The sequence below is a fragment of the Ranitomeya imitator genome, chromosome 1, assembly GCF_032444005.1.
Source record: "Ranitomeya imitator isolate aRanImi1 chromosome 1, aRanImi1.pri, whole genome shotgun sequence".
In the NCBI taxonomy this organism is placed as follows: domain Eukaryota; kingdom Metazoa; phylum Chordata; class Amphibia; order Anura; family Dendrobatidae; genus Ranitomeya; species Ranitomeya imitator.
This window is the reverse complement of record NC_091282.1, coordinates 644,969,503-644,993,659: the sequence shown is the minus strand read 5'-3', so window position 1 is coordinate 644,993,659 and position 24,157 is coordinate 644,969,503. Positions and strand designations below refer to the sequence as shown.

General features: G+C 41.3%; 1 protein-coding gene across 1 annotated transcript in view; it reads left to right on the top strand.

Annotated features, from left to right (window-relative positions):
- Positions 1-1,621: 1,621 nt before the first annotated feature.
- The window catches only part of KIRREL1 (kirre like nephrin family adhesion molecule 1), a 275,415-nt gene continuing 252,879 nt past the window's right edge, over positions 1,622-24,157 (top strand). Inside the window, exon 1 of the mRNA XM_069728055.1 lies at positions 1,622-2,012. Within this exon, the coding sequence (XP_069584156.1) occupies positions 1,961-2,012 (52 nt within the window). The 5' untranslated portion in view covers positions 1,622-1,960. The remainder of the gene's footprint in view (positions 2,013-24,157) is intronic.

Genomic DNA, 24,157 nt, shown 5'->3' with positions numbered 1-24,157 from the left:
GGAGCTGGCACTAAAGCGACTTCAACTTCCTCTGTGGCTCAATTCATGAAGAGTCCATATAGCAATCCTTGACTGCAGAGCTCACAATCTAATAATCTTTCTTTTTTATGATAGTTCAATTCCTACATTAGAATTAAGACCTTTTTATTACTTCTTGCCTGCAGAGCTTACACTCGAATGTCATGTACTGCAACTCTTACATTATAAGAAAGGTTGAAAAACTTGCCTATCAGCAGAGCTTGCAATCTAACTTCCTCTGGAGACTCAACGCTCAGGTTATTTCTTACCAAGAGTCCGTAAAGCATACCATGTCTGTAGAGCTTACTCTTCAATGTCATCTGCTTCTACAACTCCAGCAATATATGCAAGTTTCAATTGTTCTCACCAGCAGAGCTTCCAATCTAACTTTCTCACACAGAGACCTTAAAGGGATTATGTCAGTAGGACCACCCATCCTAAGCCGCCTATATGGTCATGCAGGTCATATGAAGCTGTATAAAATGATACCTTGATATCTGCCATCTGATGTCTTATTGCAGAGTAAACCACAATGTTCTTAATATGTGAATGAGCTGTTAAGTTCTATGGGCCAGTCATAGATCTCTCTGAGAATCTGCCTCTAGAAATTATTTGACAAGAAAGGGGGTGTTACCAGTGTGAGACATGTAACGACTGACAGTCTGCTCTCCTGATCTACATCTACTTTTTTGTTAAAATAAGCAGAATCTCAGGGAGATCTGTGTCCTGCCAATAGATCTTAACAACTCATTTACATATTAAGAAAAAATGTGGATTGCTTGGCAATAAGGCATCAGATCGCAGATATGAAGGTATCATTTTATTCAGCTTCCTATTACCTGTGTGACCATACAGGTGGCTTAGGAGGGATGATCCTACAGAAAGATTCCCTTTAAAAAAAATCCTTGCCTGCAGAGCTTACAATCTAACTTTTTTTTAATGCTGGTTCCAATTAGAAGAGTCATTCATTATTTCTTGCCCACGGAGCTTACAATCGACTTTCCTTCCTCCGTTCCCCAATTATTAAAAAGATCTCATAAAGGAATTCTTGTCCTCGGAGCTTGCACTCAAACTCCTGTATCATTGCCAAAAACTTTTTGAAAAGATCTTGTCTGCAGGGCTTGGGATCTTATGCCCTTTTTCAGATTTTTCATCAAACCTAGTCATTTTTAAAACCAACCCCTGTCCCGTAGAGCTTGCAATCTAAAAGTGCGTACAAGAAAACCCCCCAAACATCCCTATAAATATATATATATATATATATATATATATATATATATATATATATATATATATATATATATAAATTCTCTATATGAGCCTTTAAATCTTTCTTCCAGACAAGATATGGAATGCTGGAGGGAGGAGGGAGGGCGAAATGTAACTGGGGGAGGGGGAATTAAAAGAAGAAAAAAAAAACTTCCAACAGAAGTAAATGTAAAATTCCCAAATTCCTTTCCTCACATCAGCAGATCCCAAGCCGGCTCCCCCTCACCCATTCTGCTCTTACAGCTAACTTTTTTTTTCTTCCTTTTTTTTTTTTTTCTTTTTTTTTTTTTTAATGTGAGTTTGTTTTTCTGGTGCAGGGAGAGAAAGGAAAAATGTGCCAGAGACAGAGAGTTTAGGAAAGTATGTTCCCTTCCCTCCCCCTCCTGCCAGTGGAATGGTTCATTCCCCTACTGGATCCATCCTCTCATTCCAAGACTTTTTTTTTTTAGTGCATGAGAGAAGAGAGAGGGAGAGAGCGAAAGAGAAGAGAGGGAGAGAAGTCAGGACTGGAGATTTTCTGTGGAGGCGATTTCTTTTCCTTTTTTCCTTCGCTTCGCTTGCTCATCAGCCCTTTGTCTGGGATATGTTTTCTTAGGAACACACAGGAGCCAAGGACTTGGATAGACAATTCCCTACTAATTGTCATTTAACTCCGGGAGACAAGGGAGAGAGCATGCTTGTTCTTTTCGTATGGATATTTACGCTGCCCTACACATTTTGCCAAGGTAAGACCCCCCATTTTCTGATCTCCATGCCCCCTTATAGTCCACGATACATGGTTAGTACCCCTAAGTGCATTATTCCTAGGGGAATTGGATAAAGACTCGGTACTCCCATTATCACAGCACCCCTAAAGTCCAGGGGGGATAGAAAGTACCTCTGTAGTGCAATAATAGTAGGGAGCCCCCATAGAACACAAAGTGGATGGTAGCTTAAGATGACTACTAAGTACCCCAATAGTGCAGAATGAAAACTAGCTACTCTCATAGCGTACAATGAGGACTAAGTACCCTCAAAGTATAATCAGAATAGTAGATACCCCCTATAGTGCAGGTTGAATAGTAGTCTACACTCATAGCTTAAAATGAGTGCTAAGCTCCCCAATAGTTCAGGGTCAATAGTAGGTACTCACATACCTAAAGATGAGTACTAAGTACCCCAATTAATCAGGGTGAATAATAAGTACCCTTATAGTTTATGATGAATAATAAGTACCCCAAATAATCAGGGTGAATAATAAGTATCCTCATAGTTAACGATGAGCACTAAGTACCCCATTAGTTCAGGGGTGACAGTAGGTAAGCTCACAGTTTAAGACAAGTACTAAGTATCTCAATAGTTCAGGGTGAACAGTAGGTGCTCTCATCATTTATGATGAGTACTAAATACCCCACTATTTCAGAGTGAACAGCAGGTAACCTCATAGCTTAAAACAAGTACTAAGTTCCCCAAGAGTTCAGAGTGAGCAGCAGGTAACCTCATAGATTATGATGAGCACTAAGTACCCCAATAGTTCAGGGTGAATAGTAAGTAACCTCTTAGCTTGCAATGGGGACTAAGTACCCCTAGTCTGCAGGGTGAATTGTAGGTACCCTATAGCGCTGGGTGGATGATACACTCATTGATTATGATGAGTGGTAAGTATCCCATGCCCTCAGTCTGTAGGGAATAGCAACTAGTCCTATGGTCCCCAAAGTCTGAGGCTACAGTATGTATGAGCCGTACCCCATTATTAGAAGGTTAGTGCTAGTAAAGTGCTTGGTGAATACCCCTGTGGTCCAGTGGTCTAGGGGGAATGGTAAGAGATGATCCCAGAAAGCAACACGTCTCCTGGCTGCTCCCCGCTGCAGTGACTGTAGAAGGAGCAGATGTGTCACTTGTTCCTTTCCTCTCGCCTCTGGCTTCTTACTTGGGAGGGGAAAGCTCTCATTTTCCCCATTGCAATGCTGGCTTGGCAACTTTCCGCCGGTCCAGGGCTGATGCGAGCAGATTTTTGCCCGTCTTGCTGGGGGCAGATGTTGATTTCATGCAGAACCGCAGACATGGGTAGAGAAGGATGAGTGTGGCATGAGTCAGGGGCTGCCAGGGATTTAACCCTTCTGCTACAAAGCAGATGCCTGGAGAAGTCACTGTGGTCCCTATGTATGTCTACGGTAATGAGAATGTGACAGCTGCTGCAGAACCTCCTTGGAGGCCGAGCTGTCAGATCCTGCGCCTACTTGTTGAATGAAGCTTGATGGAGGGGAATCCCAGGAGCTGGCACATCACCCATGCGACTTGTGCCGCTGTAAAATCTCCTGTCAATCTCGCCTCTACTTGTGGAGCGTTGATGGACAGCTCCGCTTCCCAAGAGGCTCTGCAGTAGATGGAGGCATTGTGTGCGGAAAGGGTTCTTGGATGCCATCTATTGTACCGTCAAGAAGAGTTGACTGCGCGCATTGTGGATTTGCCCCGGTGGATGCAGCCCATTCACACTCCATGCCGAGCTGTTATATGTGTTTTGGGCACATCCTATTAACACCTCATCCTCCGAAAGGAGGGCGAGCAGGGGCGTAACTACAACAGGTGCAGGGGTTGCAATCGCACCCGGGCCCTGGAGCCTAGGGAGAGCCCTAAAAGTCCCTTTGGCCTATAGAAAAAGACTATTGCTATTAAAGATTTAAAATAATTGTGGGCCCCGTTGGAGCTTTTGCATTGGGGCCCATGAGTTTCAAGTTACGCCACTGAGGGTGAGGATTGGGAGCGAAGGTTGCCAACAGTCCATAAATTCCTGGACAGTTCATAAAAAAATGTAATATATGTATGTGATTTTTGCTAATATAAGTATCAAGATTTTCAAGTTTTTCGTGTTTTTTTGCTATGGTCGTAGTAGTATTCTGAGCTCCAGACATTCTGCATATATTCACTTCTTTGGATAAAAAAATGTTAAAATGAGAACGGCGAAGTTTAATCTACTTTCATTTTTACTGCCACGTTGATCCAGAAAAACAAAAGCATGAAAAGCCTTGGGAAAAAAAGTTAAAATCAGAATTGCCACATTCAACACGTTCAAGATTTTTTTCATGTTTCTTCCTCTTAAATTTGGGCCAAATAAAATTGAAAATTAGAATGGTCAAGTTTACTAACTTCAACCTGTAGTCATTCTTTTATTCTGTATTGAAGCAGAAAAGATAAAAAAAAAATGTGAAAAACTTCGTGAAAGGGGAAAAACGTGAAAAACTGTGAAAGAAAAAAAAGAATGAAATGAAATGAATGAAAAATGAAAATGGCCAAGTTCTTGAAGTCCAACTTATTTTTTACACTGTGTTGCTACACAATAAGAAAAACGTGAAAAACTTTGTGAAAGATTAAAAACACGAAAAAAAACTTTATGAAAGAAATGAAAAGCTTTGAGAAAGTTTTTCATGCTTTTTTCTATCACTCGTTATCTAGCTGGTAATGATTGATGGTAACGGGAAGAGGGAGGCACAGAATGTTTTCCTTCCCCTGTAGGGATGTTTCCAAATCGGTAAATGTCCACCTCAGTTCCCCCAGATGTGCCTCCTCTCCATGTCCTGTGCTCTTGCAGAAGGCCACATTGCTGGCTCTGGAAAGCACAACTCCCACATTAGTCTCTGTCCACCCTAAAACACAGCTGGCTGCTTCCTTAGCATCTTGCAACATCAGTGCTGAGCCGCTGCCTGTGCCATGGCGGGAGGCGGGGGAGGGGGATAGTGTGCTGCCCAACAAAAAAAACCCTTTTACTATCCTATTTTCCAGTTGTATTGTGTTAATTGTGAAGGATAATCCTGCATCCAGCAGGAAGGCCAAGCTTGAATGGAAGGATTTCGTGTTTTTTGGTTTTTATTGCTTGATCGAAAAGCTTGTAATCTAAAGCTCGGTTACCTTTATTATACTATATATGTATGGTTCTTTTGGATTTGTACATTTCACAGCTGTATGATTATAGCTCAAAAGGGCGTCATGACTTCTTGGAGAACTGAACTGAAAAGGAAACTGAGCATGTTGGCTTCTGTGTTGGGCACCCACAAATTAGTTATACAGTATGTTGGTCAACACCTTTGAGTGCCTACAGGTTGGTTCTATATCGGTCAGCATCCCTAGCTGCTTACAGGTTGGTTCCATATCGCTCAACACTTTTGGGCGCCTACAAGTTGGGTCTGTATTGGTCAACATACCTAGGCACTTAGAGGTTGGTTACGAGTTGGTCAACATCCCTAGGCGCTTACAGGTTTGTTCTATATTGGATAACATCCCTAGGTGCCTAGAGGATAGTTAGTAGTTGTCAACATCCCTAGGCACCTACAGGTTTGTTCTATGTTAGTTAACCCAAGGGGTCTACAGGTTGGTTCTATATTGGGCAGCATCCCTGGATGCCTATAGGTTAGTTCTAAATTGGTCAACATCCCAAGACGCTTACAAGTTGGTTCTATATGGGTCAGCATTACTAGACGCTTACAGGTTAGTTCTATATTGTACAGCATATCTAGATGCTTATAGGCTGGTTCTATATTGGTCATCATCACTAAATGCATACAGGTTGGTTCTATATTGGTCAACCTCCTTAGGCGCTTACAAGCTAGTTCTATATTGGTCATCATCCCTAGGTGCTTACAGGTTGCTTATGAGTTGGTCAACATCCATAGACACTCTCAGGTTGGTTATGAATTGGTCAAGCTCCTTGGGTGCCCCCACGTTGGTTACATGTTCTTCAGCATCCCTACGTGCTTATAGGTTAGTTCTACATAGGCAAACTCAGGTTCGTTATATATTGGTCAACATGAGTGGGCACCCAAAGGTTCATTAGTCAATGACCTGAGCACCTTCAGGTTGGATCTATATTGGACAATAACCCACAGGTGGATGACTTTATTTATATGTTCATATATAGATTTAACCATATGTTGGCCAAGATACATGGACACCTACGAGTTGGTCATGTGTTGGTCAAGAACATTTGGTATGCAGAGGTTGGTTACATATTTATCAACATCCCTAGGCACCTACAGGTTGGCTTGATATTGGTCAAGATCTCTGGGCTCTCATAGGTTGTTCCATGTTGGTCAACACCCCTAGTTACTACCAGATTATACGTTGGTCAACAACCCTTTGGCACTCACCAGTTGGTTATTTGATGGATAACATCCTTCTGCAGAGATAGGTTGATTATATGTGGATCACAATCACTGGGCATCCACAGGATGGGCATATGTTGGTCAAAATCAACAGGTTGGTTACATGTTGGGCAACATCCCTCTGTACATTCAGGATTGGTGTATGTTAGCCAACATTCATGGGAATCCACAGGTTGGGCATATGTATGTCAACACCAACAGGCTGGTTATATGCTAGTCAACATACTTGGGTAACCAGAAGTTGTGCATTTGTTGGGAAAAATCTCTTGGTAGTCGCAAGATTGGCATATGTTAGCCAACATCCCTGGGTACCCACAGGGTGGGCATATGTTGGAAAATGTACCTGGGTACCCACAGGGTGGTCAAATGTTGGGAAATGTACCTGGGTACCCACAGGGTGGTCATATGTTGGGAAACATTTCTGAGTATGCACAGGTTTGGCATATGTTGGGTAGCATCCTATGTTGTCATAACACACAAGCGAGGCTACTTTGCAATTCTACTAGTTGGGTTTCAGAGCATTCATGGGTAGTTGTAGTTTTGCTATAATATGTTGGACACCAACCTTTGCTGGCATCTCCTACAGTGCTATTGGCAAATAATGCCAGGGTGTCAGAAAGAGTTGTGTTGTGTAGTGCTGGTCAGGGTTACTGGCTCTGCCAGGCCTGCAGGCCAAGGGGACACAACATCTACACTTCTACAACACCAGGATTAGTCCTTCTCTCACGCCTGGCAGGCCGTGGGGCACAGGCTGTTAGCATTTGTTTGCCAGAGCTTTTTAGTCCCCGTTTGATTTAGCTGTTAATACTTCTACATCTGGCGTGGTAAGCTGAGATTTGTAGTTCTACAGCATATGAATACCAATGCTTCATAAAGGTGATGCTTCAGAAAATAAAAAAGCTTAAAAAACCTGCCTCATTTTCCAGAACTGCAATTAAGTCTCATTCCTACAGAGAGCGGGGACAGCACCTCCATGCTGCAGCAGATCCGTCAGCCGGGCACGATGGGATGAACAAGTTATTGATTTTCTTGTATTTTGCACAGAAAGTTGTTTTGTAATGTAAAAAATTATTACAGGAGAGAAATGTAAGGACTAGAGCCTCGAGGTATAAGACGGCGCTTGGGCTGCAAAGGACTAATCATCTGCTGTGACATCACATCAATTATCTATCCATCCGTTCGTTCGTCCGTCCTTCCATCCATCTGTCCATCCATCCAACTATCTGTCCGCCAATCCATCCATCCATCAGTCCATCTGTTCATCCATCCATCAGTCAATTCGTCTTTCATCCGTCCGCGCATCCATCAGTCCATCCATCTTCCATCCGTCCGCCCATCCATCAGTCCATCGGTTTGTCCGTCTATCCGTCCGTCCATCCATCTACCTATCCGTCCATCCATCTGTCCGTCTGTCTATCAGTCCATCCGTCCGTCCATCTATCAGTCCGTCCATCCATCTATCCAGCCGTGTGAGCGATTTGTGACCAGATGTGGCTGCAGTGATGAGGATTGTGCGCTCGCTGAGGATGCTGCTGTGGGAAGTGATCACTGTGGGAATGTTCCTGTGTGACTCCTTTTATTTCCATCCATCAGTCCATCCATCTTCCATCCGTCCGCCCATCCATCAGTCCATCCATCTTCCATCCGTCCGCCCATCCATCAGTCCATCGGTTTGTCCGTCTATCCGTCCATCCATCAGTATATCCATCTGTCCATCTGACAGTCTGTCCGTTCATCCATCAGTCCATCCGTCTGTATATCCATCTGTCTGTCCATCCATCAGTCCATTTATCCGTCCGTCTATCCGTCCATCCATCAGTTTATCTGTCCATCTATCCGTCCATTAATTCCATTATTATTATTATACATTTTATAGCGCCATTTATTCCATGGAGCTTTACATGTGAACGAGGCAAATATAGACAAATACAATAAACATGAGTAAAACAAGGCACACATAAGTACAGGAGGAGAGAGGAGCCTGCCCGCGAGGGCTCACAGTCTACAGGAGTTCCATCCATTCGTCCGTGGATCTGTCTATCCTCCATCCATCTGTCTGCCTGTCCGTCCATCCATCAGTCCATCCGTCTGTCCATCCATCTGTCTATCCATCTATCCGTCCGTCTGTCTATCCATCAGTCCGTTTATCCGTCCGTCCGTCCATCCATCAGTTCATCTGTCCGTCTATCCGTCCATCCTTCCATCCATTCGTCCGTGGATCCGTCCATCCATCTACCTATCCGCCCATCCATCTGTCCGTCTATCAGTCCATCCATCCGTCCATCTATCAGTCCGTCCATCCATCTGTCCACTCGTCCATCCATCTATCCAGCAGTGTGAGCAATTTGTGACCAGATGTGGCTGCAGTGATGAGGATTGTGCACTCACTGAGGATGCTGCTGTGGGAAGCTATCACTGTTGGAATGTTCCTGTGTGACTCCTTTTATTTCCTATGGAGTGTTTAGAAAATAAAAAGTGTAAAATCACACACAAACAAATCGAATACAAAGTAACATCCTGGTATGTGGCAAGCTGCAGTGTGTACAGTACATCCATGCTGCTGAGTGTATCTAAGCCTGCAGTGTGTTATACTGTCTGCTGGGACAGTGTATACAAGCCCAGCATTTGTTACATTGTGTACCAAGCCGGCTAGGACTGGCCCATAGAGTAACAGGGGAATCCCCCGGGGGGCCCCTGTGCAGATCTGGGCCCCCACCCCCACTGTATGGGCAGTACTTGGCATAATTCACATTATTCCCTCTGTACAGAAAAAAGCAGCATCTCATCATTCATTACCCAAACTACCCAGTTTATTATTATTTATATAGGTAAATTTGTGAAGGAGGGTAGAGTAATATTTGTGTGCAGGTGAAAAGTGGCCCCCAAAGTCAATGTTACTGGTGGGCCCTTGTCATCCCAGTCCGACACTGCTACTAAGTGTGTGTATCTAAGATTTTGATGTGTGATACTGTCTGCTGAATTGTGTGGGCATGTAAGCCTATTAATTATGTTACTCTGCTGAGCCATGACTCAAATCCTATTATATGTGATACTGTCTGCTGAGATGGTGTACCTAAACTTATCTGTGATACATTCTACTGAGCCGTGTATCTAATCCTATCCTGTGTGATACTGTCTGCTGAGCCGTGTATCTAATCCTATCCTGTGTGATACTGTCTGCTGAGCTGTGTATCTAATCCGATCCTGTGTGATACTGTCTGCTGAGCCATGTATCTAATCCTATCCTGTGTGATACTGTCTGCTGAGCTGTGTATCTAATCCTATCCTGTGTGATACTGTCTGCTGAGCCATGTATCTAATCCTATCCTGTGTGATACTGACTGCTGACCTGTGTATCTAATCCTATCCTGTGAGATACTGACTGCTGAGCTGTGTATTTAATCCTATCCTGTGTGATACTGACTGCTGAGCCGTGTATCTAATCCTATCCTGTGTGATACTGTCTGCTGAGCAGTGTATCTAATCCTATCCTGTGTGATACTGTCTGCTGAGCCGTGTATCTAATCCTATCCTGTGTGATACTGTCTGCTGAGCCGTGTATCTAATCCTATCCTGTGTGATACTGTCTGCTGAGCTGTGTATCTAATCCTATCCTGGGTGATACTGTCTGCTGAGCCGTGTATCTAATCCTATCCTGTGTGATACTGTCTGCTGAGCCGTGTATCTAATCCTATCCTGTGTGATACTGTCTGCTGAGCCGTGTATCTAATCCTATCCTGTGTGATACTGTCTGCTGAGCTGTGTATCTAATCCTATCCTGTGTGATACTGTCTGCTGAGCCGTGTATCTAATCCTATCCTGGGTGATACTGTCTGCTGAGCCGTGTATCTAATCCTATCCTGTGTGATACTGTCTGCTGAGCCATGTATCTAATCCTATCCTGTGTGATACTGTCTGCTGAGCCGTGTATCTAATCCTATCCTGTGTGATACTGTCTGCTGAGCCGTGTATCTAATCCTATCCTGTGTGATACTGTCTGCTGAGCCGTGTATCTAATCCTATCCTGTGTGATACTGTCTGCTGAGCCATGTATCTAATCCTATCCTGTGTGATACTGTCTGCTGAGCCATGTATCTAATCCTATCCTGTGTGATACTGACTGCTGAGCCGTGTATCTAATCCAATCCTGTGTGATACTGTCTGCTGAGCCATGTATCTAATCCTATCCTGTGTGATACTGTCTGCTGAGCCATGTATCTAATCCTATCCTGTGTGATACTGTCTGCTGAGCCATGTATCTAATCCTATCCTGTGTGATACTGTCTGCTGAGCCATGTATCTAATCCTATCCTGTGTGATACTGTCTGCTGAGCTGTGTATCTAATCCGATCCTGTGTGATACTGTCTGCTGAGCCATGTATCTAATCCTATCCTGTGTGATACTGTCTGCTGAGCTGTGTATCTAATCCTATCCTGTGTGATACTGTCTGCTGAGCCATGTATCTAATCCTATCCTGTGTGATACTGACTGCTGACCTGTGTATCTAATCCTATCCTGTGAGATACTGACTGCTGAGCTGTGTATCTAATCCTATCCTGTGTGATACTGACTGCTGAGCCGTGTATCTAATCCTATCCTGTGTGATACTGTCTGCTGAGCAGTGTATCTAATCCTATCCTGTGTGATACTGTCTGCTGAGCCGTGTATCTAATCCTATCCTGTGTGATACTGTCTGCTGAGCTGTGTATCTAATCCAATCCTGTGTGATACTGACTGCTGAGCCGTGTATCTAATCCTATCCTGTGTGATACCCTCTGCTGAGCCGTGTATCTAATCCTATCCTGTATGATACCCTCTGCTGAGCCGTGTATCTAATCCTATCCTGTATGATACCGTCTGCTGAGCCGTGTATCTAAGCCTTGCATATGCAATACCGCCCCGCACATTCTCTTTTGCATTTCCGTCTGTGAAGGGTTAATCCAGTGGGACAGGAGCCATTTCTGAGAGGAAGGAGGAGGGAAGAGTAAAAACTGTAGCTGTAATTGGAGGGTGAAATGGGCAGGAAAAAAAACCTTTTTTTTTTCTTCTTTCTCCCTTTTATTGAAAGCGGTATGACACTTCTGAAGCCCTGATCCTGTGAGGATTGAATTCCTCCGGGATGGTGGAGGGGCTGAAGCTGGAAATCCAAGTCGTAGCAAAACCCTCTGAACATCCCGTGTCTTCTCATTACTGATTCTGTAACTTTCTACAAAGTCACACAAACTTTTCTCAAAGGAAACAGACAACATGACTCCATTAAGATGGTGCAGTACTAAAAGGACCAGCAATTGTGGAGCCTGAACTTGCTGCTAAAGGCTGTTCCACAAATGGTAGAAGAGATGACAGCGCAATTATAGTTGGTGACGTCCTTTCTGACAGAGTTGCTTTGTTTTCCACCTGGCCCAGACCGCTACGACGACTTCTCCCTGTCTTGACTTACACATTTTACTTCTCAAATTTCCAACACCGACCCCATTTGTTCCCAATGTACAGAAAAGCCCCCCATCCTGCTGCTGACGCCAATTCTGCACGGGCCCTTAACGGTTGTACGGACCAGACGTGACCAAGTAGGGTGTCACTTCTGGATGCGGTTGTGGAGACTGGTTCAGTTTTGTTAGCATATTACCTATTTTATAGAATACCCCCTTTTAAAATAATTGTATTTTTGGTGGACGTGTCGCCTTTTTGTGCTGCTGTGTAACAGGCGAACACTCTGCTCCTCTCCTGCCGCTTTTATCCCAGTGAAACCAAGAGCTTCTCCAAGTGGAATTAAATTACTTGATGAGGGAAATTTGGTTGATTCATTGTTTTGTGGCAGATGGATAATTAAAGGATCTCTTTTTAGAACTCCTGTTTAGCATTTTGCACCCTTTTGTGTCATAAGACCCTAGTCCTAAAGGTGGTCGTATACCTTTGATAGCCGGTGATATTGAATTCAGTTATGAAATGTTTACTCTTTGATTTTTTACACACATTTGTTGCAGTGTCATATATACACTAAGTAGGCTGTTTTCAAGTTATGCCAAACAACTATTCACCATCATCAAGGTGGAGAGAAACTAAGCTCCCTAAGAAGAAAAGGATCAGGAGGTGAAATTTAACATGCCCAATCATTCTTTGTGACCAGTAGTTCTTCCTGCCAACTCTCCAATGCACTTGCATGCTCAGTTCAGCTATGAGCCCTTGCTTTCTAATATGGACAAGGAACAAACCACTGCCAGACACTACTGTCATCTAATCCCCCTGAAAACAAAAGGATAAGAGGGTGAAATTTAACATCCCCGATCATTGTCTCCCTTGAAATCATCTATCAGAAGAGAGTCAGGGTGTCTTCATACTTACGACATGGCCAGACTCTTCAGGTTCGGTGGACTTAAATGGATGCCTTTACCTGTGGGATGGTTTGCTTTCTTTGCAGTTACTGGTTACTCATTCAATGGCATCTAACACTTGGCAACACTACGGTAGGCTGTCCCCTTCTTGGTAAAACCTACAAGAGAAAAAATTAGTAAAAACCCTTCTGTAACTAAGTAAATGAAAAAACAAAAAGTTTAAATAACACAGAGTTTTTAGTAATACTGCTTTTGATCAAAAATAGCATAAAAGCCATCCCACCACGACAAGGTAACTCTGATCGGGACGGTCCTACACTGTCTAATATTAAAAACCTTACCATGTGTGAGAGTTGACCTCAGTGTGTGAATAAGGGCTGACAAAAGGACTGGGCCCAACCAGTGGACACCAGTCTGGGGAAGCCTTATATACAATTTCCAGCTCAGGAGAGGAGGCCACACCCTGACTTGCACAGAATGCAATAATACAAAGAAAAAACACAAAAATTGACCTTGACTTGAGTTGGTATACATGCAGCATCTAAACGCATGTTCACATTGGCCATAAAACATAGAGTGTATTTTTAATATTAGACAATGTAGGACCAGATCAGAGTCACCTTGTCGATGGTGGGATGGCTTTTATGCTATTTTTTTAAATCAAAAACAGTATTACTAAAATCTCTGTTATTTAAAATTTTTGCTTTTTTATTTACTTAGTTACAGCAGGGTTTTTGCGCATTTTTTCTCTTGTAGGTTTTATATGTTTTATGGCCAATGTGAACATGCATTTGTGTGCTGGATGTGTACCAACTCAAGTCAAGCTAAATTTTTGTGGTGTTCATCCCTTGATTTCTGGTTATCCTGTTGGACACCAACCCTTGCTAGCATCTCTTACTGGTCTTTTCCAATCCATGAGGCACATGACTCTCTCTGCGTGCTCTACATCAGCTTCTAGGTGACTCATTGGGATTTCATTCACTACTTCATGGCCTGTTAGTGTCACGTCAGTCCTAGTAACCTCTATCTCTTGGTCATTCAAGAGCTACTTCTCTTTTGTGACCCTTTGGAAATTGTTTCAGCTTGAGGATTAAATTTCATGATATCCAACTGATCCTGGAGGATATTGTCCACTCCTTGGTTATGGGATAGCATCCACTATCCGATGACCCTGAAGGAAAATGTCTACTCCCTGGTGGCTGTTGTCAATCAATCATGACTGAAGTGTTCATCAATGGACTGTATTGATGATTGTTGAAATGACCTGCACAATCAAGTTCTGTCTAATATATCCAGCCAGTTAAACAATAACCAGAAGCATGGTCCATCAAGAAGAAGCCATTTGTTACCCACTACATAACACATCAGCTCCTTTGTACCTTGTGTACTTTTTAGTAGATTTGCCAGTATCATGAGAGCAGAGTAGCCTTATAATCAAGGGCTTTCAGAATAAGGGGCAACAAAAATTGGGCTTAAGTTAATCTTTAAATAAAGGAATGTTGGTTGGAAAAATAAAAGCCTTGGATGAATGACTGATATCCACCCTAAAGGTCCACCAACCGACTAAAGGTTGCTGTCCACAAAACAGTATTTTGGATGAACCTGGAGATTTAATAGAACGAATCAACCAACCAAAATGTATGAACATCTCCCATAACACATGGGGATGTTGTGGGATCGAGGGATCAGCACGTATAATTTCCATGCTCATGCCATTTGAGCAGATAAACTAGAGATGTGTAAAAACCCCTATACACATTAGACTAATGTTGGCTAAATCCGTCAATACCAACTGGTTTGGCCGATAGTCTCATGTGTATAGGCGTGCCGAACAACTGATGGTCGGGAAAGATGTCGATCAGACATGTTTGATTTCTGACTGCTGATTGCATTGAGGTAAGCTGCCAGCTGACATGGTGTCAGTCAGTGGCTTTCTCACACAGGACACAGGAGTGCTAGGGCGAGTGAAGGTCCTATGTGTGGGAGATTTCACTGAGATAGTGGTCAGCCGAATGATCAGCCAAAACATTGTTCAGATGACAGCATCTTTATATTGTTTATGGACAGATTTACAGCTTCTTCTTCCCTCTCTCTAACAAAAACACCTGTACAGCTGACCAGACTGTGGGTGTGGTGGATGTGGGTGTATGTGGATTGACAAGAATTAATGTCAACTAAACAAGTGTTGGGCACCGTAATGGGCACTTACTGAACCCTTTAACCCCTATATGTATTCCTCATAATTTTGGATAACTCCCTAACTAACGATTAAATGTTACCGTAGATGGTGGAACAAAAGCCTCATGGGTCCTACTCGTTGAGCTCTAATGACTGACCTCCGCCCTAAAGCTGGACCAACGGATAAATGAAGGGTTCCTTTACACAAAACAGTATTTTGGCTGAACCTGCTGATTTCAGTACCAATCAATCATCTAATAAGCATGAACACCTCCCATGGCACATGCTGATGTCAGGGAATCGAAAAATCGGCATTTAGAATTTCAATGCCAATGCCATTCATTCTCCCAGGATATAAACTGCCATTAGAGATGTCTGACAGCTTCTTCACCCCTTGCTCTTAAGAAAAATACATGTATGTGAAGCCGAACTGAGCATGCATGTGTATGCGAGTTGGCAGCAATAACTGACAGCGAAATAAGTATTGGGCACCTTAATGGGCACCTACCAACCCCTATATTTATTCCTCATATTTTCGCGTAGATCCGAACTAAAAATAAAATATTACCATGCAGGTTGGCGATACGTGCAAAGATCTCAGTAATATGCTCCGTTCTCTTCTTTCGTCTGGTCGTCACCTGGTTCGTCTCTCTAAATATCAATCCAGTTATCTTATGTTGAGTGCCGACATGTAGCAAAAAACCTGCAGAAACAACCTTATTTACGCCTGTTTCCCAGCAGCAAACACCAAGCCTTATCTATTTTTTTTTTACCGTATTTTTGTATTTACTTTGCTCAATCTCACTCCTCTCTGTGTGACCAGGCTACAGAATATTGAAATGTTTATCCCGGAGGTCTGATATGATAGAAGGGAGGATGAGGATAATAGGGGAGGTAATCACAGTAGGAGAGCACAGAATAATAAGTGACTAACCCCATCCACGCTTCACTGAGCCGCAGAGAGAAAGAGATGTGCGGTTCCTCTACTGAGATATCCCAGTTACATGAGAACACTGCAGACAAAGGCGAGCCGATGTACAGACATGTGGCAGCGGGAACTTAAATAAACAAAATTATATATTTTCCGTCTAGTGACATCACATAGATGACATCACTTGATGTAATCTGCTCAGATCACTAGGAATCGCAAAGTTTACAGTTCATCCTTATTACTTTTATGTTAAAGGGAATCTGTCACCCCAAAAATTGTATATGAGCTAAAGCCACCGGCATCAGGGGCTTATCTACAGCATTCTATAATGCATTCTGTAATGCTGTAGATAAGCCCCCGGTGTAAACTGAAAGGTAAGAAAACCAGGTTAGATTATACTCACCCAGGGGCGGTCCGGTGCAGTCCGGTCCGATGGGAGTTGCAGGTCTGGGTCCAGTGCCTCCTACCTTCATATGATCACATCCTCTTCTTGTCTTCCTGTTGTGGCTCCGGCGCAGGCGTACTTTGTCTGCCCTGTTGAGGGCAGAGCAAAGTACTTCAGTGCGCAAGTGCCGGGAAAGGTCGGAGAGGCCCAGCGCCTGCGCACTGCGGTACTCAACAGGGCAGATAAGCCGCAACAGGAAGGAAAGAAGAGGACATTATCCTGTGAAGATGGGAGGTGCCGGCCCGTGACGCCCATCGGACCCGGAGAGCAGCGGGACCGCCCCTGGGTGAGTATAAGGCTACTTTCATCCGCTGCCCATTGTAAAGTCCCGGGGAGGAGGGGCGGAGTTCCGGCCGCGCATGCGCTTTAGCAAATGGCGAACCCGACATACGAAAAATGTTCCCTTGAATGTTTTTTTGTGCCGACGGTCCACCAAAACACGACGCATCCAGTGCACGACGGACACGACGGATGGCCATCCGTCACAATCCGTCGCTAAGGCTACTTTCTCACTTGTGTCGATACGGGTCCATCGCTATGCGTTGGGCCGACGTACCGACGCACGTTGTGAAATTTGTGCACGACGTGGGCAGCGGATGCAGTTTTTCAACGCATCCGCTGCCCATTCTGAAGTCCAGGGAGGAGGGGGCGGAGTTTCGGCCGCGCATGCGCAGTAGAAAATGGCGGACGCGACGGACAGAAAAACATTCACTTGAACGCTTTTTTGTGCTGACGGTCCTCCAAAACACGATGGATCCGTTGCTAATATAAGTCTATGGGAAAAACGCATCTGCGGGCACATTTGCAGGATCCGTTTTTTTCCCAAAACGACGGATTGCGACAGATTGCTAAAAACGCAAGTGTGAAAGTAGCCTAATACAAGTCTATGGGAAAATGCAGGATCCTGCTAATTTTATTGCAGGATCCTGCATTCTCAAAAAACGACGGATTGTGATGGAAGCTGAAAGACACAAGTGTGAAAGTAGCCTAATCTGACTTGTTTTTCTTACCTTTCAGCAGGTACGGACTGGGGCTGAAATTCAGCCCTGGCATTTGAAATCACACAGGCCCATGTTTTCTCCATCTCCATGCACCAGATGGGATATGTTACTAATATTACCCTGGATAGAGGGAAAACGAGATTTACTACAAGACCAATATGTCTGATGATACCTGTGGCCTACTGGGGTAAGTGATGGAGTCAGCGACTGTGTGCTCCGTCACAACTCTTAACAGTATGGGTATCCTGATAACACAAATTTTCTTAACAATGCAGCAGCAAAGGCAGCCCACAACCAGACCGGCCCTTCTGGCATTTGCCAGAATTGCCAAATGGCCAGTCCGGCCCTGCCTTTCAGGTTACATCGGGGGTTTATTTACAGCATTACAGAATGCTGTAGATAAGCCCCTGATGCCGGTGGCTTTAGCATAGATACAATTTTTGGGGGTGACAGGTTCCCTTTAACTGAATAGAACTAGAGATCTACTTATGTTTTGTCTTGAGGAGAACTAATTTGCATACTTTTCACCAGAAAGCATTACACAAGATAGTACAAAAGTAGTTATATTCTTGTGCATAGGGGCAGTATTATAGTAGTTATATTCTTGTACATAGGGACAGTATTATAGTAGTTATATTCTTGCACATAGGAGCAGTATTATAGTAGTTATATTCTTGTACATAGGAGCAGTATTATAGAAATTATCTTCTTGTATATAGGAGCAGTTTTATAGTAGTTATATTCTTGCACATAGGAGCAGTACTGTAGTAGTTATATTATTGTACATAGGAGCAGTATTATAGTAGTTATATTCTAGTACATAGGGGCAGTATTATAGTAGCTATATTCTTGTACATAGGGGGCAGTATTATAGTAGTTACAGTGGGGCAAAAAAGTATTTAGTCAGTCAGCCATTGTGCAAGTTCCACCACTTAAAAAGATGAGAGGCGTCTGTAATTTACATCATAGGTAGACCTCAACTATGGGAGACAAACTGAGAAAAAAAAATCCAGAAAATCACATTGTCTGTTTTTTTATCATTTTTTTTGCATATTATGGTGGAAAATAAGTATTTGGTCAGAAACAAACAATCAAGATTTCTGGCTCTCACAGACCTGTAACTTCTTCTTTAAGAGTCTCTTCTTTCCTCCACTCATTACCTGTAGTAATGGCACCTGTTTAAACTTGTTATCAGTATAAAAAGACACATGTGCACACCCTCAAACAGTCTGACTCCAAACTCCACTATGGTGAAGACCAAAGAGCTGTCAAAGGACACCAGAAACAAAATTGTAGCCCTGCACCAAGCTGGGAAGACTGAATCTGCAATAGCCAACCAGCTTGGAGTGAAGAAATCAACAGTGGGAGCAATAATTAGAAAATGGAAGACATACAAGACCACTGATAATCTCCCTCGATCTGGGGCTCCATGCAAAATCCCACCCCGTGGGGTCAGAATGATCACAAGAACGGTGAGCAAAAATCCCAGAACCACGCGGGGGGACCTAGTGAATGAACTGCAGAGAGCTGGGACCAATGTAACAAGGCCTACCATAAGTAACACACTACGTCACCATGGACTCAGATCCTGCAGTGCCAGACGTGTCCCACTGCTTAAGCGAGTACATGTCCGGGCCCGTCTGAAGTTTGCTAGAGAGCATTTGGATGATCCAGAGGAGTTTTGGGAGAATGTCCTATGGTCTGATGAAACCAAACTGGAACTGTTTGGTAGAAACACAACTTGTCGTGTTTGGAGGAAAAAGAATACTGAGTTGCATCCATCAAACACCATACCTACTGTAAAGCATGGTGGTGGAAACATCATGCTTTGGGGCTGTTTCTCTGCAAAGGGGCCAGGACGACTGATCCGGGTACATGAAAGAATGAATGGGGCCATGTATCGTGAGATTTTGAGTGCAAACCTCCTTCCATCAGCAAGGGCATTGAAGATGAAACGTGGCTGGGTCTTTCAACATGGCAATGATCCAAAGCACACCGCCAGGGCAACGAAGGAGTGGCTTCGTAAGAAGCATTTCAAGGTCCTGGAGTGGCCAAGCCAGTCTCCAGATCTCAACCCTATAGAAAACCTTTGGAGGGAGTTGAAAGTCCGTGTTGCCAAGCGAAAAGCCAAAAACATCACTGCTCTAGAGGAGATCTGCATGGAGGAATGGGCCAACATACCAACAACAGTGTGCGGCAACCTTGTGAAGACTTACAGAAAACGTTTGACCTCTGTCATTGCCAACAAAGGATATATTACAAAGTATTGAGATGAAATTTTGTTTCTGACCAAATACTTATTTTCCACCATAATATGCAAATAAAATGTTAAAAAAACAGACAATGTGATTTTCTGGATTTTTTTTTCTCAGTTTGTCTCCCATAGTTGAGGTCTACCTATGATGTAAATTACAGACGCCTCTCATCTTTTTAAGTGGTGGAACTTGCACTATTGCTGACTGACTAAATACTTTTTTGCCCCACTGTATATGCTAGTACATAGGGGCAGTACTATGTAGTTATATTCTTGTACACAGGGGGCAGTATTATAGTAGTTATTTTCTTGTACATAGGAGCAGTATTATAGTAGCTATATTCTTGTACATATGGGTAGTATTATAGGAGTTATATTCTTGTACATAGGAGCAGTAGTATAGTAGTTATATTATTGTACATAGGACCAGTATTATAGATGTTATATTCTGGTACATATGGGAAGTATTATAGTAGTTATGTTCTTGTACATATTGTCAGTATTATAGTAGTTATATTCTTGTACAAAGGGGCAGTACTATAGTAGTTATATTCTTGTACATAGGAGACAGTATTATAGTAGTTATATTCTTGTACACGGGCATTATTATAGTAGTTATATTCTTGAACATAGGTGCATTATTATAGCAGTATGGTCTTGTACATAGGGGCAGTATTATAGTAGTTATATTCCTGTACATAGGGACAGTATTATAGTAGTTATATTCTTGTACATAGAAGTAGTATTATAGTAGTTATATTATTGTACATAGGAGCAGTATTATAGTAGTTATATTCTTGGACATAGGGGCATTATTATAGCAGTATATTCTTGTACATAGGGGCAGTAATATAGTAGTTATATTCTTGTACATAGGGGGCAGTATTATAGCAGTTATATTCTAGTACATAGGAGCGGTGTTATAGTAGTTATATTCTTGTACATATGTGTAGTATTTATTATTTTTTTTTATTATTATTATACATTTTTATAGCGCCATATATTCCATGGCGCTTTACATGTGAATACGGGGCAAATATAGACATATTATATATATAGTATTATAGTAGTACTATTCTTGTACATAGGAGCAGCATTATAGTAGTTATATTCTTGTACATAGAGGACAGTATTATTATTATTATTTATTTATATGGCACCATTAATTCCTTGGTGCTGTAAATGAGAAGGGGTTACATCAAAATACAAATATCACTTACAGTAAACAAAACTAACAATGACAGACTGATACAGAGGGGCGAGGACCCTGCCCTTGTGGGCTTACATTCTACAGTATTATAGTAGTACTATTCTTGTACATAGGAGCAGTATTATAGTAGTTATATTCTTGTACATAGGAGTAGTATTAAAGTAGTTATATTCTTGTACATAGGAGACAGTATTATAATAGTTATATTCTTGTACATAGGAGCAGTATTATAGTAGTTATAATCTTGTACATAGGAGCAGTATTATAGTAGTTATAATCTTGGACATAGGGGCATTATTATAGCAGTATATTCTTGTACATAGGGGCAGTATTATAGTAGTTATATTCTTGTACATGCATAGTGAGCAGTTATATAGTAGTTATATTCTTGTGCATAGGAGCAGTATTATAGTAGTTATATTCTTGTACATAGGAGCAGTATTATAGTAGTTATATTCTGGTACATAGGAGCAGTATTATAGTAGTTATATTCTTGTACATAGGAGCAGTATTATAGTAGCTATATTCTTGTACATAGGGGCAGTATTATAGTAGCTATATTCTTGTACATGGGGGCAGTATTATAGTAGTTATATTCTTGTACATAGGGTCAGTATTATAGTAGTTATATTCTTGTACATAGGAGCAGTATTATAGTAGTTATAATCTTGGACATAGGGGCATTATTATAGCAGTATATTCTTGTACATAGGGCAGTATTATAGTAGTTATATTCTTGTACATGCATAGTGAGCAGTTATATAGTAGTTATATTCTTGTGCATAGGAGCAGTATTATAGTAGTTATATTCTTGTACATACGGGCAGTATTATAGTTGTTATATTCTTGTACATAGGAGCAGTATTATAGTAGTTATAATCTTGGACATAGGGGCATTATTATAGCAGTATATTCTTGTACATAGGGGCAGTATTATAGTAGTTATATTCTTGTACATAGGGGCAGTATTATAGTAGTTATATTCTTGTACATAGGGGTAGCATTACAGTATTTATGTGTCTTTGTGGGAGGGCAGTATTCTTATTTGAAAGGTAATTTCTAATTTGAATTTTCGCTTTACTTTTTCTATCCTCTTCATACATAATGTTCATACATAATCTTTTCAGACACATATGAAACATATTTGAATAATTGTTCTAAACTAATGAATCTTTTATAGGTAATATTTATTCTTAGATCGCGTTTTTATTTCACACTAAGACAATGAATTTATTTTCAAGTTGGTTGATCTCACCATGGAGAGTGGTATGAGGGGTAGATGTTCACCATGAGATGGGATGTTGGCGTTCAGTTTTACTAAGCAGACTGAATTCCTTAAGGCCTTTGTCTTTACGTGAACCTTAATGTGCACTGAAGCTTAGCACTGGTCTGTGGTTCAGAAGCCGTATTAGGGGGATTGTTTAATATTGCAGAGGTTTGGAGAGCACAGAGCAGAACTGAATGGCATAGTAATTATATACACCCATAAATTTGTGAAAGGTTGGCTCTGAGGGAATAGTGGGAAGAAGGGCAGATATTACTTGCGGCAAGGAAGAAACATTAGATGTTGTAGATTAGTATGATACGATACGATACGATACGATACACTTTATTGATCCCGTGGGAAATTATGGTATCACAGCAGCACAACTTAAATCATAAAAATCATAAAGGAATTACATAGTTGACATGACAGTTTGTTGACAGAAGAACATTATACATTAGAATAGGACATACACAACAAGTGAACTGAAATGTAGAGAAATAAGTAGACATTCACCTTGGTGGTTTAACCCTAATGTTATTGTTGTACATTCCCATGGCAGTTGGCACAAACGATTTGAGACTGTAAACCACCTGTAGCTTGGCAGTGCAGCAATAACATAGGAGCAGTATTATAATAGTTATATTCTTGTACATAGGGGCAGTACTATAGTAGTTATACTCTTGTACATAGGGGCAGTATTATAGTAGTTATATTCTTGTACATAGGAGCAGTATTATAATAGTTATATTCTTGTACATAGGGGCAGTATTATAGTAGTTATACTCTTGTACATAGGGGCAGTATTATAGTAGTTATATTCTTGTACATAGGAGCAGTATTATAGTAGTTATATTCTTGTACATAGGGGGCAGTATTATAGTAGTTATATTCTTGTACATAGGAGCAGTATTATAGTAGTTATATTCTTGTTCATAGGGGCAGTATTATAGTAGTTATACTCTTGTACATAGGGGCAGTATTATTGTAGTTATATTCTTGTACATAGGGGCAGTATTATAGTAGTTATACTCTTGTACATAGGGGCAGTATTATAGTAGTTATATTCTTGTACATAGGGGGAAGTATTATAATAGTTATATTTTTGTACATAGGGGCAGTATTATAGTAGTTATATTCTTGCACATAGGGGCAGTATTATAGTAGTTATATTCTTGTACATAGGGGCAGTATTATAGTAGTTATATTCTTGTACATTGGGGCAGTATTATAGTAGTTATATTCTTGTACTTAGGGGGAAGTATTATAATAGTTATATTCTTGTACATAGGGGCAGTATTATAGTAGTTATATTCTTGCACATAGGGGCAGTATTATAGTAGTTATATTCTTGTACATAGGGGCAGTATTATAGTAGTTATATTCTTGTACATAGGGGCAGTATTATAGTAGTTATATTCTTGTACATAGGGGCAGTATTATAGTAGTTATATTCTTGTACATAGGCGTAGTATTATAGTAGTCATATTCTTGTACATAGAAGCAGTATTATAGTAGTTATATTCTGGTACATAGGAGCAGTATTATAGTGGTTATATTCTTGTACATAGGCGTAGTATTATAGTAGTTATATTCTTATACATAGGAGCAGTATTATAGTAGTTATATTCTTGTACATAGGAGCAGTATTATAGTAGTTATATTCTTGTACATAGGAGCAGTATTATAGTAGTTATATTCTTGTACATAGGAGCAGTATTATAGTAGTTATATTCTTGTACATAGGAGCAGTATTATAGTAGTTATATTCTTGTACATAGGAGCAGTATTATAGTAGTTATATTCTTGTACATAGGAGCAGTATTATAGTAGTTATATTCTTGTACATAGGAGGCAGTATTATAGTAGTTATATTCTTGTACATAGGAGGCAGTATTATAGTAGTTATATTCTTGTACATAGGAGCAGTATTATAGTAGTTATATTTTTGTATATAGGGGCAGTAGTTATATTAGATAGGAGGAGCTTTATTATATTAGTATTTATTATATTAGTATTCTTGTACATATTATACTATTATTGTATACTAATATTATATTTTTGTGTATAGGGGCAGTGTTATAGTGCTAATAAGATATAAAATGTCCTCTCATAGTTG